This window comes from Mustela putorius, unplaced genomic scaffold (assembly GCF_011764305.1).
Source record: "Mustela putorius furo isolate JIRA1106 unplaced genomic scaffold, ASM1176430v1.1 tig00000198_pilon_pilon_pilon, whole genome shotgun sequence".
NCBI lineage: Eukaryota > Metazoa > Chordata > Mammalia > Carnivora > Mustelidae > Mustela > Mustela putorius.
This window is the reverse complement of record NW_025421311.1, coordinates 930,091-953,727: the sequence shown is the minus strand read 5'-3', so window position 1 is coordinate 953,727 and position 23,637 is coordinate 930,091. Positions and strand designations below refer to the sequence as shown.

At 49.4% G+C, this 23,637-nt stretch overlaps 1 protein-coding gene across 1 annotated transcript in view; it reads left to right on the top strand.

The window, feature by feature from the left end:
* The first annotated feature begins 21,327 nt into the window (after window positions 1-21,327).
* Window positions 21,328-23,637, top strand: part of MMP20 (matrix metallopeptidase 20) — a 48,649-nt gene continuing 46,339 nt past the window's right edge. The window contains exon 1 of the mRNA XM_004764459.2: window positions 21,328-21,453. Within this exon, the coding sequence (XP_004764516.1) occupies window positions 21,328-21,453 (126 nt within the window). The remainder of the gene's footprint in view (window positions 21,454-23,637) is intronic.

Sequence of the window (23,637 nt, the reverse complement as noted above, 5' to 3'; positions counted from 1 at the left end):
CCGAGCTGAGAGCCCCCCCCGGCTCCGTCTCTGCAGCGGCTTCCCCGCTCCGATCCCTGGCAGCTCTGCCGCACTCAGACACCCTGGTCTTTCTGTGACCCCGCGGGTCCTGAGACCACACTGGCCCCGCGAGGCCTCACCCCTGCTCGGCCTCTGCAGCACCGTCCCTCCGTGGAGCAGACTCTAAAAGTGCTGGATTTGTGCTCGGCCGCCGCTGCTTGCCCGAGCCGGCCCCTCCCCCCACGGTCTATCTTCCGGTCGCTTCAGGTTCACGTCTCCGCGCGTCCCACCTGCCAGACGGTGGTCGATGTTCTGTTCCTAGCATTGCTGCTCTTCTTCTCTACTATTTCCTGTTGAGTTTGTAGGTGTTTGGTGACTTTCTCGCTGAACTGGGATCTGATATCCTTTCAGTCTGCTGCTCCGCAGCCATCTGCCTCCAGCTCTAGTGCAGTGAATTTTAGCCGCTTCTTTTCTCTGGACCAGCCGGTCCTCGAGGGCTGCACCCTGTCATTCCTTTGCAAGGCTCTTTTGGATGCCCAAAAGGGAAAAATTAATATGGAACATTCTGATGCCCATAATTGGTCCCCATGACCTACCAAATGAACTTGAAGCCTCTTGCTGTCATTCAAGGTCACCAACATGTCCCCTAATGGCTTTTCATGTCCCACCCACTCCCAGCCTGGATGAGACCCTGGGTGTCCCCATGAGCACAGGTCAAGGATACCAGGTGCCCCTGGAAAAAGGCCCCTGAGTGATACACGTTATGGATGGTGGGCTGTACTTACAATATTACAATACTAGGTACCAGGAAGGTTCTGGAGCCGGACTGCCTGGGTTCATATCTCCCTCCCTTCTCTTACTGCCTGTGCAACTTGGGAAAGCCTTCCTGTGCCTCGGTTGGCCCCTGGGCAAAGAAGGAGCTAATAATGGCTCATTTCCTACCAGGTTTTTATCTATTTCTGGAGAATGGGCTCAGTATACACATAGATCGGGCACATCGTAAGGATTCAATTGATGCTCAGCAGTACTGGGTTTCTGCTCTGTGGCAGCTGTGGTGGAGAAATGAGGAACCGGGTCTCTAACCCTTGCTGCATGGGAAGGAGGCTTGTGTTCCTGCCTCTGACTGGGAAAAGGCCTGAGGCTCAAGGAGGTTCCGCATCCTTCCGGACTCCACAGGGCAGGATGTGCCAAAGCCCAAGGCCGTCCCTGTCCTCCTGACTCACACTTTCCAAACCTCGGGCCACGGCTTGTGCCCATGTGCCGTTGTCCACTGAATGCTCTATAGTCTGGCTCTCCGTGCTTTACGTGACCACAGCACAGGCACGTGTGATCAGTTGACCACAGCATGCACGTCAGCTTCATCTGCTTGCCCAAGTGAGGTCGAAGTGTTGGCCAATTCTCCCAATTCATAATAATGTAAACAAGTCTTAAATGTGTGTCCATCTTTCATCTAAAATACTGAGGGTCTCACAGTGCTTGGTAAACACAGTGTCCTCCCTGCTGCTCTGTTTCTATTTGATGGACTTCCAGGAATGAAGGAGGTGGTCTGCTGTGCCACGATGTGCTCGGACCTGGAAACACTTGTAATTTGTTAACAAGGTAGCTTTCGTGTTAGGAGATATTTGCCACAATTTAAAAAGCAAGAAAGCAAACCAAACAAACAAAAATCCGAAAGAACTACAGGAGTGGGGGAGGAAGCATAAAGTTAGTCACTGGTGGGAGAATATCGGGAGAAATGTATTCTGTAAATCAGCGTTTTTAATTATTTGAGCAAATTAATAACCTGTATTCCTCTCAAATCAAACTGTCATAACACAGGAGCGCTGAGATAAGATCTGGTCAGTACTCCAGAGTCCGTCACTGGACTCCAGCCTCCCCCCCCCCATTCCTGTTGTAGAAAACCATGCTTCCTCAGAAAAATGCCCTTCCCTCGACTGTGTTGTTCTCCAGAGAGCCAGTTGTCTTTGTATTGTAGACATTTATCACAGCGAAGACACAGTCCTGAACATTCTATCCTGGGAACGAGAGACTGAGCACTTTCCTAGAGTCGGGGAGAAGGCGGGCCTCTCCCTGCGGATTACAGAGGCCCACAGGCTGGGGATGTTGTGTGTGGTCCCCCACACGTCATGTGAGATGCGGGTTAACTGTGACTTCACACGCACTTGGTGCATGTTCTGGTCACAAACACAGCAAGGTGGCACGTCCCAGGACTCAGCTACGTGCTCACTTGTGCCAGTGGCTGCTCTGCGCTAAAGGAGGCGGCCCCCGCTATTACTTGGTGCGTTCTGCTTCTCACTGCAGCGGACAAAGGCGACCTGGGGACGTTCATAATACAGTTAAATCACAACGACTGCTGGTTTCATGATCTCTCTGAATGTCAGGGCCAGTCAAGCACGTTCCAACTTTACTGCGTTCCAGAGACCATTAGTACTGTATTTGCGTTTGCCTCCACATGTTTTTTCTTTTCTCTGGTTTTCCATTGACCCCAGTAGTTTAGGATCCTGCTGTTTGGCCTCCACATGGTGTTTTTTCCAGTTCTTTTCTTGTGATTTATTCCTAGTTTCATACAGTTGTGGTCAGAAAAGGCACGGTACCTTATTGTGTAAGCTGAAGACTGTATTCCAGGAGGAAGGGGGTGTCTGTCTGTACCCCAGTCTTGAGGGGTTGGGAGGGCTGTGTGCAATGCCAGAGCAGACACAGGAATGGATGCCCTAGTTCTCTCTGCCAAGTGCCTGGGAGGCTGGGACCAGGCCATTCGCCTAGTTCGACCCGCTCAGTGTTTCAGCGGTGATTCCCGCGGACCGTTCTCCTGCCTGCGTCGTTCCCTTCCTGGATAACCAGTCCCAAGAGATGCTAGTATGCGAAGGGGAAAGAAACAAGGCAACTGTCTTGTTACTGGGGTGAGGGTCGCTAGGACATATCCTGGGGGCCCACAGCTGGGAGGAAGGCAGGCCCAAGGGCTGGAGCCAGAGGGCCAGACAGGGCGCACAGGTGCGGAGAGAGAGAGAGCATCAGGGAGGTGGCCAGCCAGACACAATCAGGTCCTGGCAGGTAAACACCGTTTAATGTGATGACTGTGTATTCGACCTGAAATCAGCACTTAGCCCTGTCCGGACGCCAGCAGGCTGCCTCTAAGTGCTTACTGGAGCCTTCTACATGGGTGTTTTCCTGCTCCAACACATACTTAAGGCAGACATTGGCTTGTGGTAAGGGATTGCGCTTGTGGCTGTTTACCTGCACCCATCTGTGAGGCTCCTGGGGACACGCCTCCGCTTAGTTGGTCCCTTTTGAAGGATTAAAAACAACACCTTCTACAGATTCTCCAGCTGTAATCGTCCCTGGTTTAGAAAGAAAGGGAAGTTTGTACAGCAGCGAAAGTGACAGACGAGCAGCCAGAGGTCCTTCCCTTGCTGGCAAGGCCAGAACCTCTCATTCGGAGAACGTCTGAAGGACCACTGTGCAGGAAAGAACGGACATCGCAGGCCTGAACGGCGACCCTAGAAAGTTCTGCTTGCAACGCTGGCTTTTGGCTGGCTTCTAGAAACTTAGATTTTTGGAAGTGTTCTCACCATTAATGGTTGAGAAAGACTCCCTGTGCTTAGACTGTTTGCACGAATAACAGGGCTTATGCCACACTCCTGCTTTCCCTGCGGGAGTCTGGAATTTGAGGGGACAGAGGGGGCAGAGTGCGCTCCTGCCGCTCCTGACCGAGCTTCCTTGGTGCACAACACTTCACACTGCTGTGGGGAGATTCAAGTGTGTCTGTGTGGCTCCACTAGAAAAGGACCCTCGGGATGGAAAGGGGACCCTGGCTTCCCCGAGACTTGCCCCCTCCGCCTCTGCCCTTTGCTGATTTTCCCCGCTGTGCTGCCCCATGATAAAGCGGTGCTGGGAGGACGACCCTGTGCAGGGCCCGTTGTGGTCCTTGCGGACTGGGGCCTGGGGCTGCATAGGTGGGGGCCTCCCGCACCCTCTTCTGTCATGCCGGCTCCAGAGACATGAGGAGGTAGTCTCGGCTGCAAAGTCAGATGGATCTGAGCTTGGAATGTGCCACTTAAATAGAAGGTTTGAACTCCAGACCTCGGCTAGAGAGTTGGTCGGGCATGACCGCACCGTGAGGAAACGTGACGGACTTCAGTAGCCGTCGGGGAGGGCATTTTCCCCGCGAAAAGCATCGTTTAGTGTGGTACCTGATCTCGTGCTCGAATTGCTGCTTAAGTTCAGTGCTTGTTCCCACACGTGATCTTCCTCGAAGGAAAATCCCTCAGAACTGCAAATACAACGTCCCTCTTTGCTGCGGCTGCCACCGTTGCCACCGCCGCTGCTGCTCCGTCTCCTCCTTCTTTTCCCAGGTCCTGCACACCTTTTAAAGGCATTTAGAAAACCTTGGACTTAAAGGGACCTCAGGGCCATTGATCTTCTCCTATCCATGTTGAAATGTTCTAGAACATTCCAAGAGGTTTACCTGATCACATCCCCTACACCCATGGCTTCTCACAATTTCCCTCCAAGGTTCCCTAAGGAAATACTTTTTATTGACAAAAAGGAGTTACAGGTGTAGTACAAATCAGATTTGCAATTATAAATACCTCTAAACGTGCCCAGTTTTGCTTAAAAATTCATCTGAATTTGGCTATTTCGCTGTGTGTCTGTATTTGCTTAACATGAATATATCAGATTCAGGCATAACCTGGTGCTTTTGTGTTGCTGTGGAGATGTTCACCTCTATTTTAATAAGCACAGTCTGAAATAAAGTACACTTGTTAAAGAATTTGTTTATTTATTTGAGACAGAGAAAGAGCACAAGCAGGGGAGAGCAAAAGAGGGAGAGGGAGAAGCAGGCTCCCTGCAGAGCAAGGAGCCCCATGAAGGACTCGATCCCAGAACCCTGGACTCATGACCTGAGCTGAACGCAGACGTTTCACTGACTGAACCCTTCCAGGTGCCCCCAAAGCACATTTTTATGTAACCTTTTCCCTAATTGCAAAATACATAAAAGCACAAATGGAAAAGCACAACAGTCCTACATAACCTCCCCTAGCCCTCGGGATAACTGCTCTCATATCCAAGTGCGGGTGTTAACAATTTTTTAAAGAAGAAAACTCCAACAGTTGTAATATCTAGTGACAGAGTCTAGTTGCCTGAGAAAAAAGAGAGTGGGAGCGAGAGAAAACGAGAGAAAGAGAGAATTAACAGTTTCCAAAGAAGGAAGTATGTGGAAATCTCAGTCTGCCTGCAAGACCTAGGGGTGAGAGAGACAGAAAATTAGACATAATAACCACGTTTCCATTTTAAAACATACCTTTCCAGTAGGGATCCAAATGCGTTAGCTATGATAGGGCCAAGACCGAGTCCGGAACATGGAAGGGAGGACATCTGCGTGTGTGCTGCCCAGATGCTCTGCTAATGCAGGGTTAGGCACCCGCGGGCCCGTCCGCCAGCCCCTCAGCCGCTGTCAGCGACCCTGCGTGTTTATCCCCCGGTCATGTACAGACGAGTCTTCAGGAGAGAACTGGGTCTCCTGAGAAAAAGAACTGTGCTTGCCAGACTCGTAAATTTGGTGACTGGCCACACAGAAGATCTCACAGGGTTTCAAGAGCCCGAAGGAAGTGAGGGTTACACACACGGAGAGGAGAGAGGGTAGAACCGTGGGGAGGGCAAGCGTCCTGCTGAAGAATATTCCGCCAGACTTCTGGCTTACGGGCTGGAATGTGCTGCAATGGCAGAAACCTGGAGATAGCAACAGTGCTGGAAAGAAACAAGACTTGCTTAGCAAGAAGTCGGGGCTCCCTCTCCTCCTGGCTCTGCTCTCCACCAACTGGTGAGCTCCTGCAGGCCAGGCCTCTCCGCCTGTTCTCCTGGCAGTAGAATGGGCCCAGCAGTGCTCGCCTAATGGGGCTGCAGCTACGCTATTTTTAATGCCTGGAGTCTAATAAAGACTTAATAAGCAGTAGCTCGGAGGGCTGCTATGCTGGTAAAAAAGCAATACATGTAAAGTATGTCATGATCTACACACTTATCTGAGAGTGGGAAGAAGCCATCCAATGTGTAGAACTAAGGATGATGCTCGCCTTCACCAAAGCAGGCAGACAGATCCCTGCTGGAGGAAGAACCCACTCACTGATGAGCTACTAGCAGTTGTGTCACCTTGGAAGGACCTCCCGAAGCCTTGTTCAAAACTCAGAGTTTTGTGAGGAATCATTGTTTCCAACAGTACAGAAAGGAACAGTCTTACAGCATTCGTGCCTGGCCCTGCAGTCGCCGGTCCCCTAATGGGGGATGTTGGACCTCAAGGCCGCCTCAGCGCTAATGGAAAGGCACCCTGACCGCGCACTGGTTCCTGTCTGCAGCTGCTCCACTTAATTCTGCAGAAGTTGTCATGAACAGAAAACCGCAGTCCTGAACCCCAGACCTGTTAGGTGCACACGCTGCATGAGAACCCCATGATATCCCAACCTTTTCAAGTTTCTCCAAGTGTGTAATCTCCACCGCTCCCTTTCACTCTCTTTACTCATATCACAATTTTTTATTAAGTCAACAGTTTAGGTTTTTGACTATGTAAATAATGGCTACTCCAAAGTTTGCTGAGTAAGTTTCCATTTACATACAACTTTTGTTCCTGAGAAGGTTTTTTCGCTAAAAGTTAGTTATTGCTTTATCTTTCATTGCTTCATTTTCTATGTACTCATTTCAAGTTTTTTCACATGTTCCAGCTGATTCAGTGTGTGCCTACCGATAATTACGCAACTCAAATTCCATCCAACCATTTAATTTAGCTCGATTTTTTCCTCCCTGAGGATGAAGGTGTCCATCCTGAGCTAGTAGGTCTCTAACCTTGAGGCTCAGCTATTTATCCATAAACCTCCCTTTTCTCTTTCCTTTTCTCTTCTGTAGTCTCTCCTCTGACTCCCAAATACCACGTCTTTTTCTTTCTTTACTGTATCAATTCACTGAACCATATTCTCCAGCAACTTCCAGAGACAGGATACACAGAAAATTGATTTTTTTACTCTTGATTTGTATCTTGATTGATAGATTGGTAGGGTATGAAAGCCTACAGTAAAGTCATTTTCCCTTAGAATCTTGCTCATCTACCGTCTTCCACAGTCCAGTACTCTAGCCATTTGAATCCCAGTCCTTTGATTATAATGTTTTTTTTCTATCTTTATCTGTTTTTCTAAATCTCAAAGTAATATGCCTTGGTGTGAGCCTTTTTCCATTTGTTGTATCTGGGTAACTGAAAACTCTAGAAACTCTCCACCTTCAAAAGCAAGAAATTTTCCTTTATTATTTCTCTAATAATTTCTCCCTTTCTGTTTTCTCACCTTTCTCTTTCTGGAATTCTTTTTGGTTAGATGTTCATTCCTCTGGTTTGATCTCTAGTTTTCTTATTTTTTCCCTTTAATTTTTTATGTCTTCATATTTTTATCCTATTTTCTGGACAATATCCTTCACTTTATTGTATTTTTTTAAAGATTTTATTTATTTATTTATCAGAGAGACAGAGTGAGCACAAGCAGGCAGAGAGGCAGAGAGAGAAGCAGGCTCCCCACTGAGTAAGGAGCCTGATGTGGGACTCAATCCTAGGACCCTGGGATCATGACCTGAGTCAAAGGCAGCAGCTTAACCAACTGAGCCACCCAGGTGCCCCTATTTATTGTATTTTTAATAAAATTAACCCATTTGTCTGTATCAGTCAGGGTATTTAGTTGCAAGCATAAGAAGCAAACTCTGGCTAACTGAACAGAAAGGAGATGTGGTGAAAACACGTGAGGTAGCTTATGGAATTCATAACCATAGCCAAGAAATCCACATGTGCCATAGAACTTGTTCCGTAGGGAAGCTACATCACCACGACTGGACGTAGTCAGCCGGGCTTGCACTATCAAGGACACGCCCACTGGGTGCGGATGCTGTCCTAGAATGTCTTCCATTCCACCCCTGGGAGCCGGAAGTAGCTGCAACCACGGGTGTCCAACACCCCGCAGTGAATGGGCAGTGCCTGAGTCCCCCTGTCCTTGTGTGGAGAAACTGACCATGCCCTATTTGCAAGCAAATGCTTGGCATTTTCAGTTTCAACCCTGGAGGATGATCTGGCCTCATAAGCAGGGAATCTCCTAAACAGAGGATAAGAGTTCAACTACCAGGCAGTCACAGAAGATGAAAATGTGCAGAGAAGTGTCCTTATCTGCTCTACACCAATGTCCCCCCTCTTCCATGCTATGCTTCTAAAGCAGATGCTCCTATGAGACGATGGGACTCACCACCCCTAATCCAACTGAAAACATGCTCACGCTTTGTCCTAACAATAAAAAAAAATAGCCCAAAGTCTTATTATTATCTGTGGCTTTCATTCCAGGACCAGGATCTCTGACCGATGTCCCTTCTCCCCCAGTCATGTCATGGTCCCATTTTCCATTCGGTGTCCTTTGGTCTGCACAGGACTTTGTAAAAATAAGACGACTCTAAAGTGGTGAAGAGGGGAAGACGACCAGGAGCTCACCTGTGTAGGACACGTAAGAAAAGGAAACGCTGGTGCGTCCTTACTTCTGCTACAGGCCCTGGAACTTGTGGTGGGTGGGAGAATGGCTCCCCGAGATACATCCACACCCTAATCACTAAAACCTATGAATGTTACCTCACTTAGAAAAAGAGTCGTTGTGGATGCAACTAAATTCAGGATTATTAGTGCAAACACTAAATCCACCCACAGTTACCCTTTAGAAGAGAGAGAACCATGTAATACAGGCAGAGGAAAAGGCAGTGGAACCCTGGAGACAGAGTGTGATGCATTCAGAGCCAAAGGGCTGTTGAGGTCCCAGCCTGGTCTGCTGAACACCCGCAAGGGCAGGGCGCTCACTGCCTCCGTTCTGTAGCCAGCACCAGGCTTAGATCTCCGGGGGAGCTACTCTCCATCCCCTGCAAACTTCTGTTCCACCACTGATCCCGGGTCAGCCCTCTGAAGCCACACAGATCATACCTAAGAGCCTCCTCAGATACTGCCGGTATCTGAGGAGGACTATCATGTGTCTCCCCCTTCTCAAAAAGTCAACTTTTTTTACCTCTTCTTTGTCTGATGTGTTTTGAGCACTTCTTACTTTCTGATTCCTCTCTGTGAGGTTCCACTTATGATCCTTTTAAAACATAGACTCTAGAAGGAGTCACAGTGATTCAGGTCGGTTCTGATCAGTGCTGAGACAGGGAGTAACCTGGGCCTGCCCATCATCTGCAGTCCAGTCCAGTCCCACAATACCTGCAGGACAGGGATCTCATGTGGCAGGAACCTGGTCACTCTACTTCTAGGTCAATTTAGAAGCAAACTGTCAATCAGAGAAACCAAGGAATTGCTACTCCTCACCGTGGCTCCCCCCAGACCTGGCTATAGCCCCTAATTCCACTGGGTAGATCAAGTTTTGTTGCATAATTTAACTACAGATATGATGGGAGCAGCAGTGCATTATGTCTCATTTGTCCATTTTACCAGATTGACATTTTTCAAATTCATCTAATTCCTCCCCCTCAGTTCAGGCCACCAGCTTCTCTGTGGGTTTACTGCGCATCCAGCTATGGGTGCCCCACTGCCTTTAATTTCTGACATCAAGGCCAGGGTAAGCCCTCTATCATACAGTTAGTCGTGCCAGTCCTTATCTAAGACCTTTAGGTAGTTCTCGTCACCCTCATCTTAGCATGACTCGCGAGGCCCGGCGTGACTGATGCCTGATGCCTCCTCATCCTTCACCTACCCAGCCTGTGTGATGAGTGAGCCACGCCAGACTTCGACAAGTTTGCCTGAACCAGGCCATGTTCTCTTCCACTGTCGGGCCTTTGCACCTGCTCTTCTGTTTTCCTGGAACCCCCTCCCTCTTCCATCCTGTCCTCTTTACCTGGCCTTCTCCTTGACAAGCTTTATGGCACCCAATAGCCCCCTCCTCCAGGAAGCCTTCCTGACTCCCACTCTAAGATTTCCTCTCCCCTTCCACTCCCTTAGCACAGTGACTGGTACTTGTACTATCATGTTTACCAAAAGTCGTTCTCAAGACCACAGGCCAGGAAGTCCACAACCAAATAGTGAGAGCTGGTACCATCTACACACCTTGATGTGACAAGGGAAATCAGTCAACCAGCAACACACTGTGTTGACCTTCAGAATCGTCCGGCCTTGAAGAGCAGAGAAAAAGGAACAGCCCCCTCTACTAAGTCTGAGAATAGGACGCAGTGAGTCAGTGGGAAAACCTACAAATCTGATGGGACACAGTGAAGACTTAAAAACAGTAATGATAAAGCAGAGTTTGCATTGCAAATGGTGGTATCAGGCAGACCCCAGGAACTGAGTCACCAGCACTTCCAGCCTCCCATGAATGCTGCAATCTGGAGTGGCCTGGCCTTTTTTAGTACCCTGTCATCAGCTCCAGGTCCTCAGCCAGATGATGGGTGTTGATCTGAGCGGGGGACCAAAGAGAGAGGAAACAGGCCTGTGCCCTATTTCTGGAACGGAAGCAGTATGTTGAAAGAGTGAAGGAACGCATTCATCTATTTGGAGGAGTGCATGGAAAGGTAATGAGATGAAGAAAAAATCTCAGTCCCCAAAATCCATTTGGGAAAGTGCTGCTTTCGCCCCGAAATAAACATCTTTTTTTTTTAAGAGTTACTTTATTTATTTATTTTAAATTTTTTCAATTTATTTATTTTCAGAAAAACAGTATTCATTATTTTTTCACCACACCAAGTGCTCCATGCAATCCGTGCCCTCTATAATACCTACCACCTGGTACCCCAACCTCCCACCCCCCGTCACTTCAAAACCCTCAGATTGTTTTTCAGAGTACATAGTCTCTCATGATTCACCTCCCCTTCCAATTTAACCCAACTCCCTTCTCCTCTCTAACACCCCATGATATTTGTTATGCTCCACACATAAGTGAAACCATATGATAATTGACTCTCTCTGCTTGACTTATTTCACTCATCATAATCTCTTCCAGTCCTGTCCATGTTGCTACAAAAGTTGGGTATTCATCCTTTCTGATGGAGGCATAATACTCCATAGTGTATATGGACCACATCTTCCTTATCCAGTCATCTGTTGAAGGGCATCTTGGTTCTTTCCATAGTTTGGCGACCGTGGCCATTGCTGCTATAAACATTGGGGTACAGATGGCCCTTCTTTTCACGACATCTGTATCCTTGGGGCAAATACCCAGGAGTGCAATTGCAGGGTCATAGGGAAGCTCTATTTTTAATTTCTTGAGGAATCTCCACACTGTTCTCCAAAGAGGCTGCACCAACTTGCATTCCTATTTGTATGGAATCAGAAGAGACCCCAAATCGCTAAGAAAATGTTGAAAAACGAAAGTAAAGCTGGGGGCATCACGTTACCTGATTTCAAGCTTTATTACAAAGTTGTGATCACCAAGACACCATGGTACTGGCATAAAAACAGACACATAGACCAGTGGAACAGAGTAGAGAGCCAGATATGGACCCTCAACTCTATGGTCAATTAATCTTCGACAAAACAGGAATAAATATACAGTGGAAAAAAGACAGTCTCTTCAATAAATGGTGCTGGGAAAACTGGACAGCTATATGTAGAAGAATGAAACTTGACCATTCTCTTACACCGAAATAAACATCTTAACCGAAGCTGGGAATGGCCCTCATCCTGCAGGCTTGGGCTCCAGAAACAAGGACTGCTGGTGACGTTGTTCCATATGGTAGAGAAGTGGGGGGTTTTCAAGTGCCCTTCAAAAAAGAGAGGGTTTCAGGGCACCCCCAGAAGCAGCAAGAGAAGGAAGAACCAAGGAGAATGAAGGCAGCAGATGGCTAAACCCTAACCCACAAAGACAAGTAAAATATATTTATTCATGACTTCATACCTGGAAGTTTGTACCTCTCAATCCGGGCAGCCCAGGGAATGGGGTCGATAACATTGTAACGATGTTGCACAGTGACCCAGGGCGACTCCCCTCATCATGGTGAGCCCTGAGCGACCTGTGAGAATGTCAGATTACTATGCCATCCACCCGAAACTAATACAAGTTTACGTGTTAGTTACACTTCCGTGTTTTTAAAAGAAAAAATGTTACTTATTCAAAAAAAAAAAAACAACTGCCTCTATGTGTCCTTCCTTTCCTGGATATTTTAAAAGAAAACTCTAGGGTCAGCGATCGCTGATAGACGTTTAAACTCCTGCCTCCTTAGAGCCCTTTTGAGACCGTCTGAGTCCTGAGAGTCCGGGGCACCGCGCAGACCCGGGAGCCCGTGCCCAGCCCGGGAGCTGTAATGAGAGCAAACGCTGCGTCTGATTACAACCTGCAGAAGTGCTGCTTCGTCTCTTCTGCGGCTGCTGCTGCTTATATTTTTCACCTAAACTTCTTCAAACTGCAAATTAGCACTTTAAAAAAGATCCTGGATGCTCAGGGCTGGCGGGGGGGGGGCGGTTAGGATTTCGGAATTCGGACCATGACTCTGGCTCCCAGTTGGTGTTGTCGCTGCTGCTTGAATCTGATAGACTGAGTACTTGCTCCCGTGCTCCGCGGTGAGTACCGCTCTCGCTGCGATGGGAAAGCGGAGGTGAGTGGAGTGGGACTCCGTGAACTCAGAATCTCGTCTGGGGGACGGAAATACGACAAATCACCCAAATGAAACAGAGTTCTGGGGAAATGCTGCCTTACAGGAAAGGTGTGCTGAAGACCTGGGGAAAATAGATGCACAGCCAATCATAAGCCTGTTCTTCTGGGGCTGCTGTATCCTGTTCTTGTCATCAAACATGACCGCTACAGCTATGGCCACAGCCTGTGGAGAGAAACAACAAAACCCAGCCAGCAGACGATGGCTCCCGAGAAGACGACGACTCCAGACCCGAAGTTCAGCATCACTCCATGAAGCTACGCGCCTGGTAGTCAGGCTGTTTGCAGAGGAAGCCCAAGTGTGGCCTCCCCGTTCGAGGGGGGTCAGACGGGCCTAGAAGGCACAAAATACCCAGAAAGAGCCCCCGAAGGAGGCTCCGCTCCCTGCTTCCGATACGGCTTCATTCGGATGAAATCGGGTGACGACCAGCATCGGGGAAGAGCTGATGTCCTGACAGGCAGTCTGCCCCCGTCTCAGGCTGGCATGTGGTTGTGCAGGGTGGCCCTGGGGTCATGACCACGGTCTGGGGCGGGGGGGCAGTCTGGCCCGGCGCGAGGCCCCCCGACCTGGAGGTGGGAGGCAGTGAGCACACACACAGCCTCCATCCCTCCATGGGCTCCCGTCTCCCCCGGAGCCCAGATTCTATTCTTGATACTAGAGACAAAAGAAGGTGCGTGCAAACAGGTAAGGAAAGCAGTTGAGTTGAAAGCGTTGTCCAGGTCAAAACCCCTCTGTGTTGACCCCCCACCTCCAAGGCAGAGGTCGAGCGCTGGGTGGGGCCTATGAGCCTCCCAGGAGTGGCCCTCCGGCCTCTTCTGCCCACGTCCTGCCCTTCTGCTCGCCCTTTTGGCCTTGGGAACTCTGGCTTGTCACGTTCTTGCACCCCGATGACCAGGTCCAGCCCGACCACGTCACACTGTCCCCTCCTTTGGCTGGTTCACGGCTGCCCATCCCAACATACAGCGAGGTTTCCCCGACTCCACAATAACCCCATGGCCCTGACATCCCCTCTCTGCCCTGGAGTCCTGTTTTAGGATCGCCCTTTGGTAAGACTGTCTCTTGGACCAGCCACTGAGCTGTGTGGCACCTGTTTGCCACCACATTGCTGGGGCCAGGCAGGTGGCCCTTGGTCAAGTGCGTGAGGAACTGGGATGCCTGTGGACGTCACTGGGCTCTTTCGCCGTTGCTGGCAGAAACCTCATGAGCAGCGCTCCAGGGATGGTAGGGAGGACCCCGGGAAAAGAAAGAAACATGAGCCCCTCACCCTCCCAGAGAATGCTTCTTAACTGTGAAGTTGGGTGGAGGAAGGGAAGATGAATTTAGGGTATGTTTAAAAGATAGGGAAGGAAAAATGAAAGAAAGAAGGGAAGGAAAGCAGAATATTCTCACAGCCACTCATTACTCCGTACGCCTCAGTCAGCAGTTCCAAAGAGGTTCGAAGGGATCCAAGTCCAAAGGGAGTGAAATTGGGAGGCTTTTGCAGATAAAATTATATCTTACGATTATGGTAATTATCATCTATGATATTAAAGTGTACCTGTAGGTCGTATATGAACATAATGCATACGGCATGTAATGTGTATGTGATGCTGTATCATGACGGCAAACACGACCCGGCACCTTCTGTACAGTAGGCACCGTGCCAACTGTCTACACACACCCTCTCCTTCCGTTGTGGCAGCTCAAGGGAGAAAGTCTCCCTGTCCTCACTTCATGAAGAAAGGAAAGCTTAGCAAAGCTAACTTGCCTAAGACCACACAGCCATGGGGCCTCGCTACCTTGCATATATCTAAACAGAGAAATCTACACTTGTTAACTGAAACTTCCCACCACTACACAGAGACAGACAGGTCCAAACAGTAGGTCTCCAGAAGAGCTTGTCAGGGCTACTGTGCTCTTACAAAAACACCACTCGTGTCTCCAACAGACCAACAACTCCGTCCCCCAGTGGAATGTTGCCCCCATCTAGAATCTGGTTAATTCTAAGTGCATTGTAACTAGGGAACTGTTTCCTTCGAATCTGTCCCAACTTATTAGGGAAAGGGCTTCTAAAACAAAACTAAGATTTTGTTTAACCATTCTCTGGGTCTTGAGAAACTGTTTCTTTTTTTTTTTTTTAAGATTTTATTTATTTATCAGAGTGGGGGGGAGAGCGAGCACAGGCAGACAGAATGGCAGGCAGAGGCAGAGGGAGAAGCAGGCTCCCCGCCGAGCAAGGAGCCCGATGCGGGGATGCGGGACCCCATCCCAGGATGCCGGGACTATGACCTGAGCCGAAGGCAGCTGTTCAATCAACTGAGCTACCCAGGCGTCCCGAGAAACCGTTTCTTGATGGAAGAATGTTGGGGTTACAGAGTGGAGAGATCTGTGGCTCTGTTCTCAGAGATTAATGTAAAATTATTTGAGCGTTGGAGGAACACAGCACACACCTGTAATTGCTGTGGGCGCTGGACGGGAAGGCCTGGGCTCATGACCCCTACGTCGATGTGGTTTAGGACTGGCAGGCTTTGTTTATTCCTACTTCTTTGCAAACACTACTCCTCATACTCGACATCATCTACCACTTTCCTTCTCTAAAATACAGATCCTCGTATCTGGTGACTTCTTGATTCTACTAGAACCCCCTCTCTGAAGGTTTTAAAGTGACGGCATTTGCAGAATTTCAGTATCTCATTTTTTCTCTTCTCGGGGCAGAAGTGCTGTGACAACCACCAGACAATGTGATGGTTGTGTACCAGAGTCGGTTTCCTGACACTGGCACACAGTATGCTCACATTTGGAGAATTGGGAGGAAGCATACAGCTGAATCTTTGTACTCTTTTTTGCCACTTTTCTGTAAGCCTGAGATGATCTCAAACCAAAAAGGATAAAACATAGGGAAAATTATGTAAGTAAGGAATTTTCAAAAGTAAAAAGACAAGGAAACACAGAGGTGGAGAGAAGCAGGAATCCAGGCTAAGCTCCTGATTCGGGTAGATGTTGGCCTGGGTGATACGGTAAAGACATACCTACTGTCATGTTGTGGTGCACAAGCTGTGACCCGTCTCACTGTGTGTGCAGGCCACATGCCAGCCCTGTAGGTCTCAGTCTCTGTCTTACACACACACACACAACTCACACGCACGAGGGTGCCTCGGCTTCATTTTCCCCTACGCCCCCGCCCCCGCATTTCTACCCTGTGGGGAACATGGCCACAAGGGACCCTAGAACCTCACAACCCCATCCCCAGAAAGAGCTCAGTCTCTAATCCTGAATTCAGTAATCCTGGAAAACAGTCTCATTATTTTCATGGGGTCCCCAATGGGCCCCTCCGTGGACCGGGAAAGGTGGCCAGGAAAACGGGAGCCCGTTTCCCAGGATGGTGACCCAGAGATGATGTACAGAGTATACGGTCATGAACACTCAAATGGGAAGGTTGCAGATGAACCCCAACATGAGAACTAGCGTTTCAGAGGTGGCAAAGAAAACGGAGTCCAATTACGGACACTCAGCAGGAGCCCAGAGTACACAGCTGAACACTGGGCGAGGCCATGGTCACCGAGCATGGGGACAGTAGATCAATCTCCCAATGTGCTCGTCATTTTCTTGTGTCCACTCTGCACCTTGAGATGACTCTAAAACCTTCCGTTCTCATTCTCAGAACCATGGGTGAGGGTTGTCCTCCAACAGACAGGTCTCTTCCCAGCGTTTTGGCCCCATTTCCTGATGCATGATACCCCCTTGTGTATGAAAATACCTTCTGTTTCCTAGAGTAGGTGCTCCTAGACCTCTCTGCAGCCCGTGGCCCCCTCAGCTCGGACCGCCTCCCTCCCTGCTCACCCTCACCATCCCTCCTGCTCCCCGGACCCGCCCTGCTGGGGGTCTGTAATGGGGATGAAACCCCATCCTGTGGGCAGCCCACGCTGATGCCTCTTTTCCCCATCCTGTGGGCAGCCCACGCTGATGCCTCTTTTCCCCATCCTGTGGGAAGCCCACGCTGATGCCTCTTTTCCCCTCGCCCACTCTCAGCAGTGCAGACACAGACTTTCCTTCTTCCGCTCTCCTTTGGACCTTTCAAGACCCCTGTTATCCCACTAATTACACTGTAGGATTCTTTGAGCTTACACCTGAGTCTCTCCCTGGAGGCTCTAAGGCCCTGGCAGGCAGGGACACGTTTCTGTTTACCTCCTGTGCCTCCAGCACTAAGTCCGGTACCAGCACACAGAATGAACGCAGAAGTTTTTGACTGAGTGTACACAGGAAGAACAGACAAATTATAAGCAAAGCGAGCCACAGAGCCGATTGTACAGCTCTTCCATTTCTAGATGCAAACCTAACTTAAAGGCCCATCAATACAGTCATTCAAAATTTTACTCCCTCTTTTTAAAAATGTGAGGTGGCATTAAGGAAAATTTACAAGAATGGTTCCGCATAAAGCCTTACCGCCCACACACCACTGTTCTCAGCACCATTGGTGTCTTCCCACTTTTCTGCCTGATGTTTGTGCTCTTCGTTAGCAAACATGGCGCCAAATTTGTCCAGTTCTGTAGTCCATTCTTTTGGCTACAATCATGCTTTTAAATATATTTTTTAAATTATTTATTTATTTATATATTTAACAGAGAGAGATCACAAGTAGGCAGAGAGGCAGGCAGGGTTGGGGGGAAGCAGGCTCCCCGCTAAGCAGAGAGCCCAACGTGGGGCTCGATCCCAGGACTCCGAGTTCATGACCTGAGCCGAAGGCAGAGGCTTAACCCACTGAGCCACCCAGGCGCCCCTCTTTTAATATTTTACGCATTGCTATTTTATTTCTGATGACTGAATTATATAATATTGAGTTGCCATAACTTCTGTAACCACTTGCCTATTTTCAGACGTTGAGGGGGCTTCCAAGTTTTTGCTCCAGGATTATACACAACATAAACGTCTCTGTTTCTAGTCCTTTAAATGACTTTCTTAGTAGTAGAATGTGACCCAAATACTATAATCCTTTGTATAGCTCTTGGTCCGCATGGCATAAATGCTTTTTAGAAGGACCCAACCCACTTCCAAGGTGAAGGCACGTTTTTGTCACAAAGAGTCAGCCCATATTTTTCTAAGATCTTACTCCAGGCCCAGGTCCAGCCACATCACAGGAGATCTGAGCTCCCAGCACATTAAAAACTGCTTCAAATGCTAAAAAGTAACTGAAGGTCAACAGATGAATTGAGTACGAATTAGATGAATGAATGGACTTGAATATGAGTCTATTGAAAAAATGCATTGAAGGTATATTGCATATAGTGAACATATCCATGGTGCACATGTGCTTTTATTTGTGTTTATGTATATGTACTTACAAGTGTATATATACGTACATACGAAAGAATCATCTAGTCTCACTTGTCCTCATGCACCCTGAACCGAAGCCGACAGGCGGAACCCCCTGTAATTCAACACCTGCCCAAGCGTCTCTATCCTGTAGTCAAAGACTTTTGGGAGCAACTCCACAAACGCCTTTCGTAGCTCATTTTGAAACTAGCAATGACTGGATCAAAAGGTTGTGTCCATCTCTCTAACCAGACTCCTCTGTGGTATAGGTAGGTCTGTGCTCTTCCTGCCCCTCCCCCGCCCCTTCCTCTCTCCCCTCCGCTCTCCCTTATCTACTGCTGAAGTAAGATTTTTCTCTCACCCTAACAAAAATTTCTAAGCTTTAAAAAATTGTAATGGAATTATAAAATATTACATGAATGACAAGTTAAATCAATTTTTAGGAATCCGGGGTTCAAAGGGGGCTGTATTTACTGGAGACGTCTGAAGAACAGATGGAGGCTAGGAGGGGGCTAAGGCCAGCTGGGGGCCGATTGCTGGAAGCTGGCCCCCCCGTGGGGCAGTCTTCCAGGCTGGGACTGAACTCCTTGGAAATCCAGAAATTTAATCCCTTGGGAAAGCTAAATTATTAGAGATTGAAATATAAAAATCAGAAAAACAATTGGATTGTTTGCAGTGAGAAAGAGCATCACCAGTCAGAGCGCTGGGTCTGCTTGCTCATGTTCTGTGGGGCAAACAAGACTCCACAGGAGCCCTAGCCAGCCAGCCCCTGAGGTCCCCTGCCAAGGGCACAGGCTTTGAGCTCCAGCAGGTCTGGGTGAAAATCCTGGAGACAACACTTTAGCTGAAAAGTGAGATATCTTGGACACCTGGGTGGCTCAGTCGGTAAAGCCGCTACCTTTGACTCAGGTCATGATCCCAGGGTCCTGGGATCGAGTCCACGTTGGCTCCCTGCTCAGTGGGGAGCCTGCTTCTTTCTCCTCCCACTGCTCCTCCTCCTGCTCCTTCTCTCTCACTCAAATAAATAAAATTGGGGGAAAAAAGGTTTCTTTTAAATTAGCCAAAACTGAATTTCGCAGCTCAAAACGCCAACGGCTAACACATCTTCAAAGTGGTCGGGTCAATGTTTGATTCTAGGTCTGTGTAAATACAAAGTCTGTGCCTCTCGTGGAAGTAAGACAAGTAGGCGGTCATTCTCAGCCCATCATGGGCACCTCAGCACCGTCTCAGAAACGAAAACATGGGACTGAATCAGCCGGGACCTAGCAAGAAGCAGCTCTGCGTGGAGCACTTAATCCTGTCATTTAAAACCTTTCTCCCTGTGTCTTAGTAGCACGTGGAAACTTCTGGAAAGTCTGTAGGAGCCTCTGCTTGGAGGCTCCCCACCTCCTGTCCCGTGTGGATTATTTTTCCGCAGATACGACTCGCTCTGCTGTCTTCTGTGATAGAGTCTCTCATTTCACGTCCTTCCAGTCCCGGACTGGCTTTGATAGGATCTCTGTGGGTTGGACCCATCTGGATTTAAATTTAGATTTAATATAAGAAAGACAGAGAGAAAGCAAACTTTGCTCCCTTGTAAAGAAGAAGAGAATCTGGAAAAGGAAACACCTAGTGGGAAATTATCAGCCTGGGTTTATCATTCTGTTTTGAAAGGTCGAGGATGTTGCCTCACACGGGCCTTGTGGCCTACTAATGTGTAAGTGACGTAGGAGTTGTCCGTTGTGGTCTCTGCAGTGCCCGCACACTGCGACTGAGGAGAGAGACAGGGAGAGACCGGGAGAGAGAGGTCACTACAGGAATAACCTCGAATCGAGTCTCAGTGAGAAGGCAAGTCATTTACGCATTTTCATGGCTTAACAAGTATTAGTAATAAATTGTTTGCAACAAACTTCACAAATGATGTTCAGACACGCAGTGTGTCACCACTCAAAACCGCGGCTCTGTATGAGGGCGGTACTGATGCTTTCTGCGTCTGGAATATTCCCAGCACTGTTTGCACCTTGTTTTGCTCGTCCCAGCCCTCACGATGCCATTTGCTCAGCCGGTGCAGTGTTTTCCGGCTTCGCCGCACAGCAGAGTTACCGGAAGGCTCGCGAACACAGACAGTGCGCCGTCTTCAGTAAGTCCGGGTGGGGCTGAGAATGAGCTTTCCCGACACATCCTCAGGGGACAGTGCTGCTGCGGGTCCAGCAGCCACACTCTGGGAACCCCTGATCGAGTCAACCCTTCATCCACTCGAAGGGCATTTCCTCAGACCTGCCGGGGGCCGAAGTCAGGAGCTCAGTCCAGCACTGTCCTGGAGGAGCGGGAGTCCGCTGAGCCCCATGCTCAGGGCTCTCTTCTGACCTGATGGACACCTTTATGACAGTCCAACTGAGCAAGTATCTTCCCCCATTTTACAGATGAAGATACCACAGCCGAAAGAGACCAAGTAACCTGCCCCAAGTCCTGGGGACAGGTGCCAGAACGGGGATTTGAATACGCCCGCTGGATGCCAAGTGGTCATCAGACACTGCGCGGCACGCCCGGCTTGTCCCACAGCACTGAGGAGCTCACACGCCCGACTGCAGTCCGTCGTTGCAGATTAAAACACATGCCCCTACACACAAAACCCATGTTCAGAGAGGTTACGTGACCTGCCCAAAGTCACAGAGTGAGGAAGTTCTTAAAACTGCATCTCCCTTTGGTGCCAAAGTGCTTTTCCCACTGTAAAAACCATTTCTCCGCACTCTCTCTAGATCAAGACCTGTCCTAATCAGAGCCGGGGGAGACGGGGAGCCCAGGAAGCCAGAGTGCCCCCTTCCAGTTGACTGTGATGCATCTCGTGTATTAGCTTGTTCTAGGCTCTTCTGACAGCTGGGAGGCTACGTCCCACCCTGAGTCCACACAGGCTAAGGCCATGTTTCCCCGATGGTTCAGGATCCTGTTCCGATGCTGAGGAACGCCCAAGATGACGCACCAGATTCCCGTGGCCCGTTGAATTTTGGGGGAAGGGACCGGATTGCCAGGGAGGAATTAAAGCATATTCTAATCATGGACCTCTTCTGTCCTCAGAGTGGAAGAAAGCCCCCACACCGAGACTCACCAACGTTCCCATCAGATTGGGTTAAAATTAATCAAGTTCCCCCCAATCTGTGTAAGCAGCTGACCAACTTCATGAAAGCTCAGTGTTTTTCTGCTCTTGGTAAATCGCAAGGAATGAAGCTTTTCCCCGACTCCTGTATACCCTGGTGTTACCCCGTCATCAGGGAGAGAAGCGAGCTGTATAATTACCTTTTGAGACATGAATCATCCTTGCTCCAGGGGCCCAGACCTACAGGAGGCTATAAAAGCAGCTGGAGGGCCAAGGGCAGACGCACACAGTCGGCCTCGCCTGGGCTGATCGCATCCCTGAGCCGCCCCGAGGAGATGAAGGTGCTCCCCGCTCCGGGCCTGGCTCTGCTGCTCCTCACGGCCCTTGAGCTGTCTGCTACAGCCCCCTCCCTGTCTGCAGCCACCCCCGGGACCTCACGGAACAACTACCACCTTGCACAGGTTTGTGAGTCTTTACACAATTCCTCCGCCCGGGCCGGAAAACCTACAAGGGTATAACGAGAAAACAAGGAAGACTCCCTTACTGTTTTGAGACCCCTCTGAGTGGCCCGGAGCTGAGGAGAGACTGCCCCCCGGACAGCTAGGACCCGTGTCAGGTGCACGTGGAGGTGCATGAGGCAACGGAATAAACGAGCCTCCAGGTAGCAAGTTTCCTACTGAAACTGAGGCAACTTGCAAAACCCATGCAAGACAGAAACACCAAGTATGAGACGGCAAATGTCGGTGGAAATCAGGGCAGGAAAATAGCCCCCGAGGTGTGAGTTCCACCCCTGCAGGGCAGGTTGTCAGTGACACGTTAAGTGCCTGGCAGCCACCGGAGAGAGGTCCTGGGTTCATGCGTTAGAGGACAGCCCCGGCGTTCAGCGCCAACTCGATCCAGTCCGACATGAACCGTTTGTCCCGGGCGCCTACCTGCTCTGCCCGAGAGCCATTCCTCTCTAGACGTGTTCCCAAGGACCTTACTTATGGCCACTTTCTGTATGTTCCTCTCTGAAGGTCTCTCTGAACTGGTTGGAAAGGATGTGATACAAATAATTCACGTTAGAATTTTTGCAACAGTATGTGACTCCACGTGATTCAATGTTTATTTGCTTCCAAATGTTTGTGGCGTTCAAGGGAAGGTCACAATGTCATCTAAAGAAACCTCCCCAGGGATGCCCAGCCAGCTCAGTCAGCAGAGCGCGTGACTCTTGATCTCAGGGTTGGGGGCTCAAGCCCCATGTTGGGTATAGGGTTACATTGAAATCTGGGGGATAGCGTCTGACCATGGAACTCCCAATGTTCGGGGATGCGTGCGGGTGAGACATGTTTGGGCCGGGACCTAACGGCTGTCTGTCGACTGTGCCGCAGGCTTTCCTGCCCGCCATGCTCCGCCAGTGCACATGCACACACCGACTGCTTGCACACCTGTCCACGCTCATTAGTCGGCAGTCATTAAACATTTAATGACTGGCACCCACCAGTCATTAAACATTTCCTATCAGCCCTGCTTATAAACGAGATAGTGGATGCCAAGAACAGAGCTCTTAACCTGACCTTCTGACCACAGCCCACTGCCGGGCAAACTAAATTCGCAGTGTCGTATCTCAGAATTCAGGGTCTACTTCGTGTGGCTTTAAACTGTGACTTTCGTGGGTACCCTGTAGCTCTGGGTCCCTTCTCCTGAAAAGTAACTTTCCCTCACCTGGCATCACGCCGCTCTGACTCGGAGGCTAGAGTTGCTGGGACCTCCGGAAGGAGGGTGATGCCGAGGCCGTGACTCCATGAGGGCGTCAGAGACTGTGATTTCTGTCCTGGTCCAGAAAAACCACAGTCACCGGGTCAAACCGGCCTCGCATTCTCGTTCACATACCACCTGTGTCTACACCGCAGAGGCGGAGGATGGCGGAACTGAAAATACTCACGAGCAGCCCTTCACAGCAAAAAGCAGCTGAGCCCTGCGCAGTCTATGCAGGAAAGAGACAGGAAGTCCCGGGAAAGAGAGACTTGCTAGCAGCTTTTGGACAGCCTGAAGTGGCCTTGGGATGCTCGGGGTCCCTGACGACTTCTGCTCTGAACTAAGTTCACTCTCCTCGGTCTCCCTTACAACCTGCTCAGAAAGACCCTGCTCCGAGGACCAGGGGAGCTTGGCAAACTGCATCTTCTCCTGCAGCAGCCCCAGTCGCCAGCCCCGGGCAGGAAAAAGGCATCCCCTTGAGCAAGCTAGCATGATCCGAGCAAACGGCGAGAGTGGGTCCCAGTGACGAGAAAGAATTCTTGTCCTACCCCGTGGTTTATAGGAATTCAGCGGCCGCCACTGTCTGCTGTGCGTGGTTTCTCTTCTGCTCCGCTTTGGTTCCACTGTGGTTTTCTTTAGTTCCTGTAGGTGCAATTCTAGCTTGTCCCTTCGGGATATTTTTACTTTTTGAAGGAGGCTTGGATGCCTATGTATTTCCCCCATAGGACCAACCTTGCCATATCCCATGGGTTTTGAACTGAAGTGTTTTCGTTCTCATTGGTTTCCATGAATTATTTAAATTCTTCTTTGATTTCCTGGTTGATCCAAACTTTCTTTAGCAGGATGCTTTTTAACTTCCAAACGTTTGAGCTCCTTCCAAATTTGGTCTTTTGATTAAGTTCTAGTTT